This window comes from Microtus oregoni, unplaced genomic scaffold, assembly GCF_018167655.1.
Source record: "Microtus oregoni isolate MIOR12 unplaced genomic scaffold, Mior012 000012F_ref0000307, whole genome shotgun sequence".
In the NCBI taxonomy this organism is placed as follows: domain Eukaryota; kingdom Metazoa; phylum Chordata; class Mammalia; order Rodentia; family Cricetidae; genus Microtus; species Microtus oregoni.
In genome coordinates, this window is record NW_024543071.1 from 14,912,429 (window position 1) to 14,929,057 (window position 16,629).

General features: G+C 49.7%; 1 protein-coding gene across 9 annotated transcripts; it reads right to left on the reverse strand.

Moving 5' to 3' along the window:
• Window positions 1-124: 124 nt before the first annotated feature.
• Window positions 125-16,629, reverse strand: Pprc1 (PPARG related coactivator 1). Of its 9 annotated transcripts, none has more exons than XM_041661691.1 (14): window positions 16,453-16,629; window positions 10,748-10,930; window positions 10,049-10,195; window positions 9,840-9,941; window positions 6,950-9,728; window positions 6,614-6,667; window positions 5,378-5,435; window positions 4,612-4,679; window positions 3,061-3,769; window positions 1,546-1,680; window positions 1,375-1,441; window positions 1,144-1,265; window positions 771-922; window positions 125-373 (listed from the first exon to the last, which is right to left on the reverse strand). In XM_041661691.1, exons 1-14 carry the CDS (start codon window positions 16,603-16,605, stop codon window positions 270-272), a joined length of 4,833 nt encoding a protein of 1,610 aa, XP_041517625.1. In that variant the 5' UTR covers window positions 16,606-16,629; the 3' UTR covers window positions 125-269. The 9 variants fall into 9 exon arrangements, with proteins under 9 accessions (XP_041517625.1, XP_041517623.1, XP_041517624.1 ...); XM_041661689.1 differs by having other exon boundaries at window positions 4,612-4,682; XM_041661690.1 differs by having other exon boundaries at window positions 10,049-10,198.

Genomic DNA, 16,629 nt, shown 5'->3' on the forward strand with positions numbered 1-16,629 from the left:
CACACATACACAAAAGGAAGAACAACACTTGGAAATTCTCCACAGTTCATATTTATTACCTAGAAATGCAAGTTAATTTGTTCAATATCTGTTATTTAAAAAAAATACCACTTAAAAATCCCGGTTTTAACACATTTTTATTTAACTTTTTTCCATTTATTTATAAAACAGTCATTTCCACACTAGCAGCTCTCCCCCTAGAGTGGGGGAGGGGAGTGGAGGAGGTTGGGCACCTCCAGAGAAAATGGGTAGGAGAGGAGTGCCCAGGGTTACCTCCTCAGGTTCTTCTGGGCCTGTTTCAATAATGTATCAAAGTCAAGAGAATCAAATTTGCTCTTCACGGGAGCAGGATCAAAGTCTTCCCGATTGGAGTCTACAGAGCAAAGAGGAACAAACACTTAGGTCTCTTACCACAGTTCTCAAGTACATGGTTTTCAAATGGAGCCATGGCTCATACCAGTAGCAGATGGAGCAAAACTCCCCTGCTTGTACAGAGGTGTGGGAGAGTACACTTCCTCTTACCACACTCCTTTGGGGTCTTTGTATGTCAGATGGTACTAGGTTTACTCTCAAATATTTGAGAAGCTGGGCTGTGGTGGCACATGCCTTTAATCCCAGCACTAAGGTGGCAGAGCAGGTGGACCTCTGTGAGTTCGAGGCCAACCTGGTCTACAAGAGCTAGTTCCAGGACGGGCTCCAAAGCTACAGAGAAACCCTTCTGGAGAGGAGATGACACATGTCCAAGTCTCAAGCCCTCCTCCAACACTCACCAAGATCAGAGTAACTCCTTTTGCAGAACTGCCTGCGGCCCCCAAAGCAGAGATCAAAGGGCTGCTCATCTGCCTGCCGCAACTTGTGGCCACTCTCGATGGCTGCAAATGCCTCTTCAGCATAACGGTAAGTGACGAAACCATAGTTGTCACTAGTGGAGAGAGGGTGAGCCATTTGCACACAGGTTATGAAGCAGACTCGGCACCCCAGAGTACACAGGTGCTTCTCATTTCCCCAATGGTCAACCCTCTGATCTTAAAAAAATAAAAGTGACCCCACACAGCCCAGCACAACAAAACATAGAAAGAAAGGAGCATCAAGGATATGAACATAACAGAACAAACATCCTACCCTTGTAAAGAGCAAGCTTACCCTTGGACACGAAAATGAATGGTGCACTCCTCAATCTCTCCAAAAACAGAGAATCTCTGTTTCAGCTCTGACCGAGTCATGCGGCCAGGTATCTTCCCAATGAAGACCACCCTTCTCTCTTCCTGTGTCAGACAAGGAAAAAGTCACTCTGGGAGCCAGAGCTGCAGCTGCTGATAAGTGCGCTCTTGGAAGAGGTCAACCCCTCCTCCCATGCCTGGCTTCTCTACTCACTATTGCACGCTCCTTCTGCAGCACTCTCTGCCTTTGGTAATGGTCATTTGAACGGTAAGAGCTGTACCTGACAAGAAAAGTCCCATCAGCCCCCAGACACAATTCAAGACTCAGAACTCTCAGACACGTGCATCCTAGATGCATTGCACTCAAACATTTGATCATGCTCACCGCCGCCTTCGGTCACTTCTGCGAGGGGACAGAGAGGGAGAACGGCTTCTGGAACTGGATGATGAGGAAGAAGAGGATGAAGATGATGAAGAGGATGAACATCTTCTCGAACGTCCAGAGGAACTGCAGCTGGACCTGGAATAAAGGACATAGGAATGATGGGAATGATACAGATAAGTTCCATTACCTCAGCCAGGCTCAGACTTGCCTCCCTGGCAGGAAGCTCAGGACCCCCGATAAAGGAGAGCAGAAACGTTCCAAGTTTTCTTCGCAGATGACAAATGGGAAACACTTCATAGAATTTTATATACACTAAGTAGTTTTAAATGGCATTTTTATTACCCCTTTTCTCTTGAAAAGGGGTCTCACTAGGCAGCCCAAGCTGCCCTTGAACTTCTGATTCTCCTACCTCTGCCTTGCCAGCACTGGAATTGTGCTACTGTACCCAGCGCGCATACTTATTTGTGGTACTGAGGATTATACCTAGGGCCGTCACAGACTTGACACAGCTGTTACTATTGAGCTTCATTTACCACGATTTCCACTGAAAATGGGAGAACACTGAACTCAGAAAGAAAAATAGAGGCACTCAGGAGACGGAGAGCTAGCTAAGCCTGGTTTGGACAGTTACTTTATTGCAGTGCTGGAGCAGGATACCAGAGTCTACATTCTAACTGTAATCCCCCCCCTCCCTCGCCATCTCAGAGCAATGCTGTAACCAAGGCGATAACCAAGGAGGTTACCATGCCAGAACTACCATTCACAGTCATTTTTGGAGACCGGCACCAGTGCTAAAACACAGCACCTCACATACTGGCCCCAAACTCTGAATGTTGCCAAGGATAATTGTGATCTTTCTGCCTCCATCTCCTCAGTGCTAGGATTCCAGGCATGTAACACGTGTGTAGTTTACATGGTGCTGGGAATCAAATCCAGGGCTTCATGCATGCCAGGCAGGCACTCTACTGAGCTACAGCTGCAGCATCACCCCATGAGAATTCTTTTCCTTTGTTTTTACATTAATCTGTCGTGTGTGAGTTGTACCACTGCATACACGCAAAGGTCAGAGGACGACTTTCAAGAATTATTTTTCTCACTCCACCGTGTGGTCCCAGGATCAAACTCAGGTCACCAAGCATGCATCTTTATCTAGTGAGCCATCTCACCAGCATTTAAGGGTAACCCACTATCCTGCATTAACACCAAGAAAACACTATGTATGAGCACCAATAATAATAGTGTTAAGTAATCACAGTCAAGATCAAACGTAACAGTCTACCCAAGGCACATCTCAAGGAAGCAGAAAATTTCAGCACTATCCCAGACTCCAACACAGGATGGCCCCACAGCTTGCCTCTAACAGGCCACAAAAAGGAAGACAAAAGCCAAAGACAGAACCTTCAGCCTTAGAGACTGGAAAGTACACTAGTTAACCTATAGCCTTTTCAAAGTAAACTACAAAAGAGTTCATGAGCTTCCCAAATGGAAAGAATCTAAGAGGCCAACAAAGCTCACCTTCGCCACCTCTTGTGTGGGGGGGAGAGGGACCTGGACCGGGATCGGGATGAGGAAGACACCGATGAAGATGAGGATGCTTCGCTGGTCCGGTTGGACCCAGAGCTGACAGAGCGGCTGCTGCGGCCTCGACGGCCCTGCCAGCCCCGACCTGGGGGACTGACTGATCTGCAGGCTTTTCGGTAACAGCGCATTGACCGCTGCTTGCCTGGGGGCTCAGAGGGAGTCCTAGTGTTCATGTCTTTCCGGCAGGGTGAGGCCTCAGGAGACAGCAAGGTGGACGGGGCAAGACAAGGCGCTGAAGGCTCTGCCTGCTCACTGCTAGTCCTGTGATCAAGTGGCTCCTGGGAAGTCGTGCATGGAAGTAGGGGAGCAGCTGGGCCCAATGACAAGACGGGTTTGATGGTGATGTCCTGATGGCGCTTGACATTCCATCGGGAGCCCACCTCTGGAATGACTAGGGTAGGCATCTTTTTTGGGGGTGTCCTGCTTCGGACACAATAATCATGGTCCCCAGAGCCCACATGGACAGGACTAGGGCCATGGACCCTTTCTTGGAGGCAGGCTGCAGCTGGATGTTTGGCCTCTGTAACTCCTTCAGGCTTCAGGGTTCCCTCCTGGGCGGTAGATTTAGGAGATTTGGCCAACAGTGAGACAGCAGCCAAGGGCTTCCATAACTGGTGGGGAGGGGTAGCTGGAGGGGTGAGCCCTGTGGGGGGAGGGAGGATGGAGATAGCAGGGTGAGATCCAGTTCAATACTCTAAATTCTGTGTACCTAGGCTCAAGACCCCACTTCTCAGAGTACACTAGGTATCAACAACAGCCCCACTTCTCTCATGCTGTAACTACACATCGGCCACTAACTACCTAAAACTACCTAGTGACCAGGCTCTAGCTCATTTACCAATCATTTTCATGCTTAAATCCACCCCTCTAACTAGCATTATCTAATGACTAGTTTGCATCTTGCCTAGGCTCGCGCCATAAACTTACCCACTTCCCTTCCAGCTCCATACCTATTATCTAGATCCTTGCTAGACAAACCATTAAAAAAACCAGGCTGAGAATGCTTTTTTAATTCTTTCTTCAGTACACACACAGGATGAAGTCCAACCAGCTTAATATAGCATTCACACTCCATAATTGAACCTCTTGTTTAGTCACTCAGCCTCAACTTTTGCTTTTGCTCTGTCCACTACCCTAATCAGTCTCTACGCTCCAGATCAAACCACACCACTTACAGTGCTGCAAAACTTAACAAGCTAGTTGCTTCTGTACTTCAGTCAGGTTGCTCAATTCCCTAAAAGCTACCATCTGAGAGCCATGATTGTTCTCAAGCCTCAGCTCAGTGATAACCCCATCCCCCACTACCCCTCACAGCCTCTGAATACATCTCTGATGATCAACATGCTTAGATGTTTACACATCTGCCCCCTTGACCATGAACACAACCACAAAGATCAGATGTCTGTACCCCACTGTCTACACACACTGATGTACAGCAGGTACTGTACAAGTGCTGCACAGACGAGGAGTTCAACCTGAACCCACCTGCCACGTTGGCCAGTTCTGGGGCTTGTAACCGGTCTAGGGGTCTCTTCTCCTGGGGAGTGTCAATGCTGCTGGCAGGGGGGAAAAGGGAAAACCTGATTCATTGCCTCAATATCTTGTATTATCTGCTCTCCTCACAAAGCAATGAAAAAGGTGTAGCAGAGAAAAACGGGATGCCCAAACTACCCCATGGTCATTTTCTAGCACAAAAGGGCCATAATGACCATGCTGTAGCCTGGGCCTATTCAGTTCTGCCAAATCTGGGGAGGCAGGCTGGCTAGGAGCTTCAATGAGGAGGCTTGCCTACAAAACTCTAAAAACTCTTAACTGAAATCAGTGTGGAACGTGAAAAATGACGCCTCTCATTCTTAGAATACCAGGAAGTAAAGAGGTTCAGGAGCCTGTGTCCTTCAGGGAGTTAGGGGAAGCCCCAGAAATCCCCCCCCCACTACTTTAAGTGACCCCATCACCAGCACTGAACAAGCCCAAAGCCTGACAACAGAGGGGAAGAAATCCAGAAGACATAATTTGCCAAATTACAAATTGTAAGAGGCATCGCCAAGGCATTTGGAATTCCTGGTAGTACATACCCTCCCCAACCTCATCACCCAAGACAGAGTCTGGTGGTAAAAGAGCAGGGGACAGAAATGGGGAAGAACTAGAGTCGATGGGACATCTCTGCCACAAGTGTCCAGCTGGAGTCCTGGAGTGCTGCCGGCTGCTGACCAACAGCTGTAGGGTAACTCGCTCACATCTCCATACTCACCCTGAGTTTCCTACAGCCAGGCTGTCAGCAGGAGCCGGGAGAGGACACTCCTTTTTGGCTGTAAAGAAATCATATTAGTTAAAAGCCCAACCAGATGTTCCAAACTGAGGTGGCATAGAAATGCATTCTGATACCCAGAGGAAGAAGCCAGCCTTGCCTAGATAGCCCCGCTAAGCTCAGATTCAGTTCCTCCAGTGCTATTTAGATAATGACATTTAGTTATTTCTCTTCTGCTCAGAAACACCCATTCCCCACTGATTCTGAGTCAGAGTCCAAACTGATGAGCCTAGTAGTCAAGGTTCAACATGATCTACCTACCTAATGTCCTAGCCATAAACTGGAATAGGGTCTCACTATGGAGCCCAACAGGCCTAGAACTCCCCACATAAACCAGGCTGGCCTTGAGCTCAGAGATCTGCTTCCCAGTGCTGGGATCAAAGGCACACACCACACTCGATATTAGACTGTCTAGCAAATAAATCCAAAACCATGCACAGGCTAAACATAGGTTCTCCCATGAAACTCCATCTCTAACACAGAGCCTACCTGTCACGCTGTTCTGTTTATAACCTACAGATATGTTATCAACTCAAATTATCTGTGCAGATTCTTTCCCCAATTCTACCATGAGCTCCTCTAGAAGACAATCAGTAATCTCCACAGTACCTAGCTTCAGAAAATCAAGCTCTTCATTGCCTTCCAAAAGCATCTTATACGAACCATCCTTTACCTCCTTCTGCCTTATATACCATGTATGAGATCCGACCTCTCAAAGCTCAACCAAAGAGCTGTCTCCCTCTAGAAAAAAAATCCCCATCCAATCCCAACCTTCCAACACTCTCTCCATATTTACTCTTTCAATTACTTATGCTATCCTACCATGTCCCTAGGTTAGATTACTCTCCCAGGGGAAATGATGCCTCCCTGTGCCAATGAGGAGGCTCTCCTGGTGGTTGAGATTGCCCCTACTCTTTCTCTATCTCAGTTTAAGCTACTACAAGACTAAACCAAAAGGAAGCGTTAAAAAAAAAAAAAATAAGCCGGGCGGTGGTGGCGCACGCCTTTAATCCCAGCACTCGGGAGGCAGAGGCAGCCGGATCTCTGTGAGTTCGAGGCCAGCCTGGTCTACAAGAGCTAGTTCCAGGACAGGAACCAAAAAGCTACGGAGAAACCCTGCCTCGAAAAATCAAAAAAAAAAAAAAAAAAGTGGAAACTAAACGACCTAGGTGCCCTCACCTTCTGATTTCTCAAACTGCTCCAACAGACTGGACAGGTCTGATGCTTCAATTCCTGTGAAGGAATACAAGAGGATTAGGATCCAGCCTGATCAACTGAGTTCACAGGTCCTAGAAGTCCCAGTTGTCCCTTTCCATGCCTCCCTGTCCAAAGTAAATGAAGCAAGGGAGCAGTACACAGCAAGAATTCCAATATAATTAGAGCTCCGTATCTCAGAACACTCCCAAAGAAATCCAATAAGAGGCAGCCTCGTGGAAAGCATTCCTTCTGGCTGGTGAACAACACTTGTAGACAGCCCCTGTACCTTTCTCATACCAACTGCATTCTGTCACTCACCAATCTCACTGATGAATGCCTGTACCACATCCTCAGACCCCTGAGAACGTGGAGTAGGCAGGAAGGACAGTTTTCTTAGTCGGGCTGGATGGACAGCAGGCAGCTTTGGAGCAGTAATCTGCCTTGGTATGGGACCAGCCTTGACAGTTGCAGAGAGGGGCTTTTCCTTGGCTCTGTTCTCCTGAGCCTCAGGCTTTAGCCTCTCTGATGCAGACTCCCCAACAGCTACACACTCAGTAGATAGACATGGTGAAGTCTTGACCTGGAGACTTTGTACCAGGGTAGACACTTTGTGTTTTGGCTGGGGAGACACAGGCACTGGCTGAACCTCCAGTTTCGTAGGCTCGACTGGTGGAGCTATGGGGCTGCCTGGCCCAGAACTTAGGGAAGGAGTCACTGGCACAGGAAGTTCATCTTCAGGAGAACCAGCTGGATTACTACTAGGTTCCACATTGGATGGGGGAATAGCTCTTTCTGTAGACGCTGAAGACAAAGGAGGTGGAGAAACAGTAGACCAGAACGGAGGCTGTTGAGGCCCAGGGCCCCATCCCATGTGCCCATAGGCACAGCTGGAGCTGTAAGGTGAAACTGGAGCAGGAGTGGGTACCCAAGGCACATTGCAAGTTGGGGGTACAGCATAGGTACCAGGAGTACCAGACACCATGGGCACCGTTGGTTGTGGGGGCAGACAAGGATAGCCAGAAGGGGACACAGAGGGATAACAAGGCCAGGGTGGCACAGGGGCATAATGAGTATAGGGATCAGGTGGTATTTGTCTCCTGGACACTGGAAGTCCAGGTGGTTGCAAGGGAGGTGGGGGCAGACTAGGGACTCCATGGCCACTTGAAGGAAGAGGAAGCAAAGGAGGCATGCCTGGAGGGAAAGGCAAAGGAGTGGGCACTGTGGAAGGGATGGGCCCAGCAGGAGACACAGAATGCAAGGTAGGATGGGGCGGTCTAACTGGAAGTGGCATCTCATGAGACGGCACCTGTTCCAAGAGAACGGAAACCATAGGTTTGCTTGCAGAAGGCTCATGAGTAGGGGAAGCAGGGTTGGTACCCACAGACACAAAACAAGTCTCTGGTACAGAGCTTCTCTGTGGAGCTGTCTTCTTGGCTGGGGCTGGTGGAACAAGACAAGGGATATCGGCCAGCCCTGTGGGGGTCTCTGGGAGACTAGGCCACTTGCCAGCGGGGGGCTGAGAATTCCTGCCTTCTGCTTCTGTTTGTCTTTGCTGCCTTCGCTGGCGGTACTCAGACAGGCTGAGAGGTCGAGGTCTGGCTTCCTGGGTTGTAGCGCTGGTGCTACCTTCCACCTTCAGAGGACCTGCAACCTTGGGGTGGGCTGAGGAATCTAGGGAAAGACGAGTCCCCTGAGCTGCTGCTACTGCAGCACGTCTAGGGTCGGTTGGTCTGTGCTTAACTAGCACAGGGTCTACTGGAGCCAGGTCATGTGGAACAGAGTCAACTGTCACTGTGTTAGCTGGGACAGCACCAGCTGGAGACAAGTTATCTGAAATGGGAATAGACACTGCAGGTTTAATTCCTGTCCTGTCAGTCAGCATTGGGCCTACCGGGAGAGGACCAATCAGTTCTGTACTAGCTGAAGCCTGGTCAACAGGTATACAGTCAGCTATAGCATGCGTAACTGCAGCTGCACCAGCTTCAACAGAGTCAACTGGCATGGGGTCAGCTTGGCTAGTATCAACCAGCTTAGGGCAGAGGTCAAGGGCATCTTCTTCAGCAGGGCTATCCTGTCCTGCACTTCTCTCTAAGTTCTCAGACTCAGGCTTCTCCAAGGCAGCTGCCCATGCCCGAGCCCAGGCCCGTGGCTTCCCCCTGCTCTGAGGAGCTCCAGCCTCTCTCTGCAATTCTTCCTGAGGCTGTTTCTGTAAGTTACCCGCCTGAGAGTTCACCTCTGTAGCCACAATAGACTGTCCACGAGAAGATGATCTCAGTCTCCTGGTATAACCTTCCAAACAGGCTGCTGGCTGTTCCTTGCTCTTCTTCCTGCCCTTTCTGGGAACTCTCTGAGAACCCTGAATTGAACTGGCAGGTAGGTTCTGAAGCTCCTTGGGTGCCAATGACTCCATGATTTCCCTGGGCTCCAATAAGCAGGCAGAGTTCAATGATAATTCTTCTTGATCAGGGCAAGGGACAACCTTAGGCACAGCTGCTTCCATCCTGGCCTCCATGGTGGGCATGAGTAGCTGCAAGGCAGGACTGGCCCCTGCAGACTCATCCAAGAGCAGAGACTGGGATCCAGAAGGAATCTGGCGCACCACAACCGGGATCTCCAGGTCATCACCAGCTGTGGCTGCCTGGCCCACTATCTCCAGCACCACACAGCCCTCAGGAGCTGTCAAATCATCCACCTGTTCCTGAAGCTCATCCTCAAGTGATGCCAAGTGTGTGAGGTTGGGCAAGCAGTAGGGATGCATGGCGCGTACCAGCTCACTCAGGGAGGAGATGCTCTCATCAGCAGGTGCTGACACTGCCACCTCTGCTGCTGTTGGCTTGTCTTCTTCCTCTGGGCATGCCAGGTGCATGGGGAAGTCCAAGCTGTTCACAGAGTTGTCCAGTTCTCCAGCAAGCATCTGACTACTGAAGCTGGCAACCTCCTCCTCCTCTTCTCCATCACTGCGCTGCTGTGGGACAGGGGACTGACCCCATCGAGGTCTTGGTCTTGAGGGTCTCCAGCTAGGTAGCTTAGGGGAAGAAGTTTCCAAGAAAGGAGGTGGAGAAAAGTCCCAAGGAGAATCTGCAAGGGACATCTCTACCTGCAGGAGAGAAAAGCAGGCTCAAAAGGCATTCCTCAAGACATGCTTTCCAGATTGTCCCTATGTCCTCCCCAAACCGTGAGTTCACGAAGGTCCCCAGGTCGGGCTTACCCCACTCATCCTACTACTGCCTGTGCTAGGCCCCAAGGGGTCAACTGGAGTGATTAGGTCATGTTCTGGGGGTGTCCGAGAAAGAGTGAGTAGCTTGTGGAGCTAAAAAGAAGAGACACCCCAAATCAGTTTGTGCAGAGTTATATGAAGATGCTTACAGATGTGGCTGTGACCTCTGTACTAGCCACATCCCACCCTCTCATACTCACAGAGGAACTCTCGCGAGGAGACACAAGCAGCTCTGAATCAGGAATGCTGTCAAATGGGGACAGGTTCTCAGAATCTGCGTTGTCCAAGATCTCTGTCAGAGCTGTGAGCAGCGACATTTCATTCTGGTCTTCCAGAGATAACCTGCTCTGCTCCAGAAAGAAAAGGGGTCCCCCCAAGATCTCTAATAACCTACTAAGCCACAAAAATAACTAGATGCCAAGATAGATGCAAGAGAATTAACCTCCCAGCAAGAAGGATCTGAGTTCCAGGTCGCATGGGCTCCCATCTTTTCCTACCCGCTCAACTCCAGTGCTAACAGAGACCTATTAAACTGACTCTTAGCTTGGGCTTCACATTCTCACATTCAGTTAAGAGGTAAGATGTTCAGAAACCTATCCTGGGCTAGACCAGTATTAGGCTCAAAAGCAGACCAGGACCTCCTGGACATATAGGTCAAAGAGCCTGAAAGGAGATAAGCTTTGGAGCATGCTCCAAGCTAAAGGCATCCCTTCATGCACCTGTCTGACATTCTGCAGTCTAACTCGACCCACACAAAACATCTTTCAAATACTCAGCTTCCAGATAGGCCAAGGATCTGGGTACAAAGCCATGTCTAAAACAACTCCACAGATATTAGGAGACAGAACAGCCCATGCAAAGATCCTGTCTAGAGAACTCCAAGCCTTGCCCCAGTTCACCTCTCCAAGACTCCCAAAATCCTCAATGAGGGAGATGAGGGAGGCATCCATGTAGCTCTGCATGGTCCCCAGTAGTGTCTCATCCTGCAGTATCAGCTCCTCCATTTCCAGGTCTTTATCCCTCAGAGATGGGCCCAGTCGAGAAAGACTGACAAAGCTAGAGTCGTCCCCCTCCTCATGGACCTGAGGCAAAAGAGAGAAAGAGTGAGTCAGAAAGACCCAAGTCCTTTGGAGAGCAGCTAACTAAACCCCATTAAATTCAGACATCCAGCCCTCCACCAATGGGCTCAAACAGCAGCATCACCACCATGGTCTAAGATCTAGACTAGCTAGGCAAAGAGGTATAAGCCAGAAGCAAAAGCACCAACAAGGCTGGCAGTGTTCTGGGCAGAGCGGAGTTCAGACTCTACCCACAAACAGCTGGAGCCATGAGATGTTATCAAACTGGGGAGTAAGAACATCAGAAAGATCAAGATTGGCGAGCAAGTACAAGTACTTACTTCAAAAGCCTACTGGAATTGAATCCCCAAAACCCACAGAGGTGTAGGAAAGAAACAACTCCACAAAGTTGTCCTCTCACTGACCCACACGTACTCCAAAGGACTCCTTCACCCACGCTCACACTATGATGATGGCAGTGATGATAATAAAGGCTTTTAGGAGATAGAGAGTTTCTCTATGTAGCCCTGGCTGTCCTGGAACTTGTTTTCAAGAGCAGGCTGGCCTCAAATATCTGCCTGCCTCTGCCTCCCAAGTGCTGGACTGCTTAAGGTAGCACACACCTGTAACACAAACACTGGAAAAACTGAGGCAGAAGGATTGTATGTGAATTTCAGACCAAACTGATCTATTTAAGAAACCCTGTACCCCGTCATGCAGGGCGGTGGTGGTGCATGCCTTAATTCCAGCACTTAGAGCTCTGTGAATTCGAGGCCAACCTGGCCTACAGAGCAAGTTCCAGGACAGGCTCCAAAGCTATTGAGAGAAACCCAGTCTCCAAAAACAAAAACAAAACAAAACAAACAAAAAAACCCTACCACAAAGAGTAAATAAACATTTGCTTCAAGATAAGGTTTCTCATAGCCTTGGCTATCCCGGAACTAGCTATCTGTAGGTCCAGGCTGGCCTTGAACTCAGAGATTGCCCGGTGCTTCCCAAGTGCTGGGATTGTCCGGGCTAAATGTTTATCTTAAGAAGTTATGGGCGGAAGGTGGCCCACACCTTTAATCCCAGCACTCAGGAGGCACAGGGCAATCTCCGTGAGTTCGAGGCCAGCCTAAACTACGAGAGCTAGTTCCAGAACAGATTCTAAAGCTACAGAGAAACCCTGGCTTGAAAAACAAACAACAACAAAAAAGTTATCTGCTAGGTGGGCAGCAGTTCACTCCTTTACTCCCAGCAAGGGGTGCAGAGGCAGTACTGTTTCTGTGCTCAAGGCCAACCTGGTCTACAGAGTGAGTTCCAGGGCAGCTAGCGCTACACTGTCTCGAAAAAACAAAACAAGTCATCTGCTGCCAGCGGGAAAGGTACCAGAGAAAAAAGAAAAGTCAGGGGAGTTAAGCTTCTAACTCACAATTCACCCCAGGCCCCCTTAGGCTTCTGTTCTGGACTGAGCTCCAATCCCAGGCTTTAAAGAGGACCTTTTAGGCCTCCCTCACCCAGGCTGATCTCGTCTCACACCAGCTCAAAAATATTCTTTTCAATCTTTCAACCTCCTGACAACCACATCCTGCCTATCCTGTCAAATCCCTAACATAACCCTGGGCCATGGAAATGGCTCAACTTCTCTGTCCAGTCCCCTGAACTCACAAGGTAGAGTTTCTCACACCAAAACAAGAGCCCCCAAAACCTTTTTGTTGTTTAAGTTTTTCTTTTTTCTTTTCTTCAAGACAGGATTTCTCTGTACTTTTTATTTGTTTGTTTGATTTTGGTTTTTCGAGACAGGGTTTCTCTATAGCTTTGGAGCCTGTCTTGGAACTTGCTCTTTAGACCAAGCTGACCTCGAACTCAGAGATCTATCTGCCAGTCTCTGCCTCCAGAGTGCTAGGAAGAAAATTACTCTTCTTTTTTTTTTTTTTTTTTGGTTTTTCGAGACAGGGTTTCTCTGTGGTTTTGGAGCCTGTCCTGGAACTAGCTCTTGTAGACCAGGCTGGTCTCGAACTCACAGAGATCCGCCTGCCTCTGCCTCCCGAGTGCTGGGATTAAAGGCGTGCGCCACCACCGCCCGGCAGAAAATTACTCTTCTTAAAAGAGGAAAATAATAGATTCCAACTCATTTGGTGCAAATAATACTTAGGATTGCATCCATGTATTCACTTATATTCTTCTGGGCCTATCCCCCCCTCCTTATCCATTATGCCTTACAACATCTTGTATACAAGATCCACAATCCCTGTTTTTTGGAGCTGGAGCCCACTCTAAGACTGTAACTGAGCTACACCAGTAGACCCAATGGTGAGCCACAATATGTTGAAAGCAGTTCTAAGGGAAGAAACTCTTCACCACCCCTACCAAATGGGAGCTAGAGAGAAAGCCTGATTCCAGAGATGGAGGCCCCGCCTCGAATGCTTCTGTGAACTAGCAGTATCTTAAGCTTTGTCATGAAGCAGGACCCGCCCAGACCTGTTAAGTGTCACAGACAGGGAATGGGCAAGGCCCAAAATGGAACTGGTGAGGCCAGAGCCCCAACTATGCATATGTGCTCTTGGAAGTGTGGTGTAAAGGCTGGGGGCAGAATCCAACAGACAAACAAGACGCCCTTCTGCAGCAAAGGGAGATGAGGAGGTACTTGGACTCCTCCAAAGAAAAAGATCACACCTCTCGATACACCCAATCCTCTTCAGAGTTGGAGCTGCAGGGCCCAGGGAGGAAAAGCTGGTTGAGGACGCTCTAGGAGTCTAGGCCCAGAGCTCCTGTGAAAAGGCAGCAGGTTTTAGGGACTAACCCCTCCCACCTAGATCTTCAGTCCTGTAATTAGAACCAGAAGCTGAATAGCGCCTGGCTCAGCAAACAGTCATAGGTGAGCAGTAGCTTGCATCTGCCTCCTCCCTTCTCCAGCCCAGGCCAGACTGGTCCAGCCCTGTAAACCATCGTCTCCACCTCCTCTCAGCAGGTGCTGGAGGCTAAGATGGAGTCATCTATCTCCCTTGAACCACTTCACCCATACTCTACACAATCCCTAGGGAAGGTAGATCCCAGGGGGTCCAGACCAACCAAGGCTGAGTCCAAGACAAAGCATGCTCCCCACTAACACTCTGAACTCCAGCAGCCTCTCAGTTGGCTTTCTCACACCAAGTTTGCTCATCCAGAATTCAAAGCCAACTTTAAATCTAGTTTTTGGAGACAAAAATATCATGTAGCTCAGGCTGGTCTTGCACTTGCTATGTAACCAAAGCTATCCTTAGACTGCCCTCTATTCTGAAACTCACTCTGTAGACTAGGTTGGCCTTGAACTCACAGATATTCCCCTGCCTCCATCTCCTCAGTGCTGGGATTATAGGTACAGACTACCTCCACCAGGCTAAAACCTTAAACTTTTGATTCTCCTACCTCTAAGCCCAGTCCAGGCACTTTATCTAGACACTAACATATAGCTGAATCCCAAGCAACAAAAACTGTCATTTCTAGGACCATCAAGTCATGTCCTAGGACCATCATTAGTCTCTTCAAAAGCTATGGGGGGAGGGGTGTGTGTGCTGCCATCTTTGATCTCAGCACTCAGGAGGCAAAGGCAGGTTGATCTGTTCTACCGAGCAAGTTCTGGGACAGCCAATACTACAGAGAAACACTGTCTTGAAAAAAACCAAACAAACAAACAAAATCCCTTCAGTGGTATCTTACAGCTCTTAGCAATGGATTTAAACTCCTTATAATGGCTTATGCTCTGCTCTTCCAGCCAGTCTCTTCGCCAGCTCATCTTCTCCCATTCCACCCTTCTGGTAGGCGGGTCTCAGTTCTTCTCTAAGACCATTCCTCTGATGAAAGTGTCTCACAGTTCAGTCTTGGGGGTCTCTTCCATTCACAGACTCTTCAAGTAAGATTACTACTAATGACTGCACAACCCTAAAGAAACTGCACTTTCCTTCTCTCTCCCACAACCACTCATTATTATCTGTCCACCCTGAGTTAAACCGAAGACCGCACGGATCACATCTGCGTGGTTTAGCAACACATCTGCACGTAAACATATGGCACCTCGATAACTACTGGGTTGACGGACTATCTAACACATTAGAGCTGAATCTTGGATCCCTACTGTTTCTCCCAGATGGTGATGTGAACAGCACACAAAAGATGGGACCTCTTACAAGTTGAAAGAAGAGAGTAATTGATCCCAAAGTCATTATCCTCTAGGCCGTTCTGTGGGACCTTGTATTACTGGGAAGCCTGCAACCCAACTTTCACTTGTGTTTGTGGGGGTGGGGGTGTGTGCTGTCAAGGACTCTGCTTAAACTGCTTCAAGAACACAATTCCTGCTCACTCACTGCCAACCTGGTTGAACATTTTTGGAATCCCACCATGAAGGGCAGGATAAAAACCCTCTTAAGTAAGGAGAACTGAAGGAAACACACATACAGAATTCTTCCTGACCCCCATGAAATATTCAACTAATATTTAATAGTTTTCAAACCACGTAAAACTTTTCCTATCTCCATCAAAAATTTCAAAGACTCACACAGACACAACTCACAAGCAGTTGTATCTGTGAGTTCGGAGGAGCATGCCTTAACCGTCTCCTCCAAAAAATAAGATGCAAAAAAAAAAAGTGAGAGGACAAATTAAGCTAGGTCCAGGTAAACTGACATTCCCATGACCCTTGAATCACAGACGAAGGACTTCAGGCAATCAAAACCGCCAGTGTCTTGTGACTCAACCTACTTCGAGCCGGTCAGACTGAAGCCTCAACGAACTCATTCCTCCACTGCCCTTCAGCTCAGTCCTCCAACCCTCGCCTCACACTGACATTTCTAGGAAGTCGCGCTTCGAGAACATCTGGAAAGTCCACCATCCACCGACGGAAGGCGTTGTAGACCCACGCAAGAGGGAAAAAACTCTCCTAAGGCTCTGAGAAAAGTTGCCTCTAGCAGCCCCTACCTCCAGGCCAGAGGTCCCCAGCACAGGCCAGAGATGGCGGGAGCAGCTGAGACACACCCAGTTCCCGGCAGTGCGGCTCCAGCGCGGAGACTAGATGCCCGACAGCCTGGGACAGGAGCCACGTGGACATCCCTTCCCCGCCCCCACGTGGACCCGCGCCCCGGGCTCCCCCCGCCCCGGCGGCGAGCCCTACCCACGTGGGCGCCCGCGCCGCCTAGGGGGAGAGGGAGCAGACAAGTTCTCCCGGGAAAATCGTCCCCCACACACCCCACGTGCTCCGAAAAAGGAACTACGGCGCCAAGCTGGTGGAGCTCTCTCCGGCATCCTTAGAAAGGAGTCTTAGCCTTCCAGTCCAATCCCGGATGCCTGCCGCCCCAGCAAGGGCCACGTTTCCGACGCCCGACTCTGTCCATCAGGCGTCCCCAGGAGTCGCCGCAGGATTCCTACCTCTGCTGGTGAACCCCCAGCAAACGACTTAGGTCCTCTCAACCCTACCCAGCTCCCGCAGCATCGGCACGCAAGTGCTTCCTCCCTTTCCTGTGGCGTCCACGTGTCACCGCCCGGCACACGCCGCTTTGCTGCCAGCCGCGGGCCGCCGGCCACGCTCTCACCTGCTCCGCGGCGCTCACGGTGCCCACGGTCCCATACGGCGCTTGGCTCCAACTCGTCCAACCGCCGCCGCGAACTCCACCGCCAGGGTCAGGACCCGGGCCCCCGGTCGGAGGCGGCGCGACTCGGTCTCTCCGTCCCCGGCGCGCCGCCATCTTGGCCCCTGAACACCCAGCGCA

What these genes read in the sequence shown, in the direction of transcription:
- Pprc1 (XM_041661688.1), bottom strand. Translation starts at nt 16,605, where the DNA reads ATGGCGGCGCGCCGGGGACGGAGAGACCGAGTCGCGCCGCCTCCGACC. An exon ending in GGCATTCATCAGTGAGATTG is followed by an intron (nt 6,668 to 6,949) that starts GTGAGTGACAGA and finishes ATTCCTTCACAG; the next exon opens with GAATTGAAGCATCAGACCTG. An exon ending in CTGGCTGTAGGAAACTCAGG is followed by an intron (nt 4,683 to 5,377) that starts GTGAGTATGGAG and finishes CCCCCCTGCCAG; the next exon opens with CAGCATTGACACTCCCCAGG.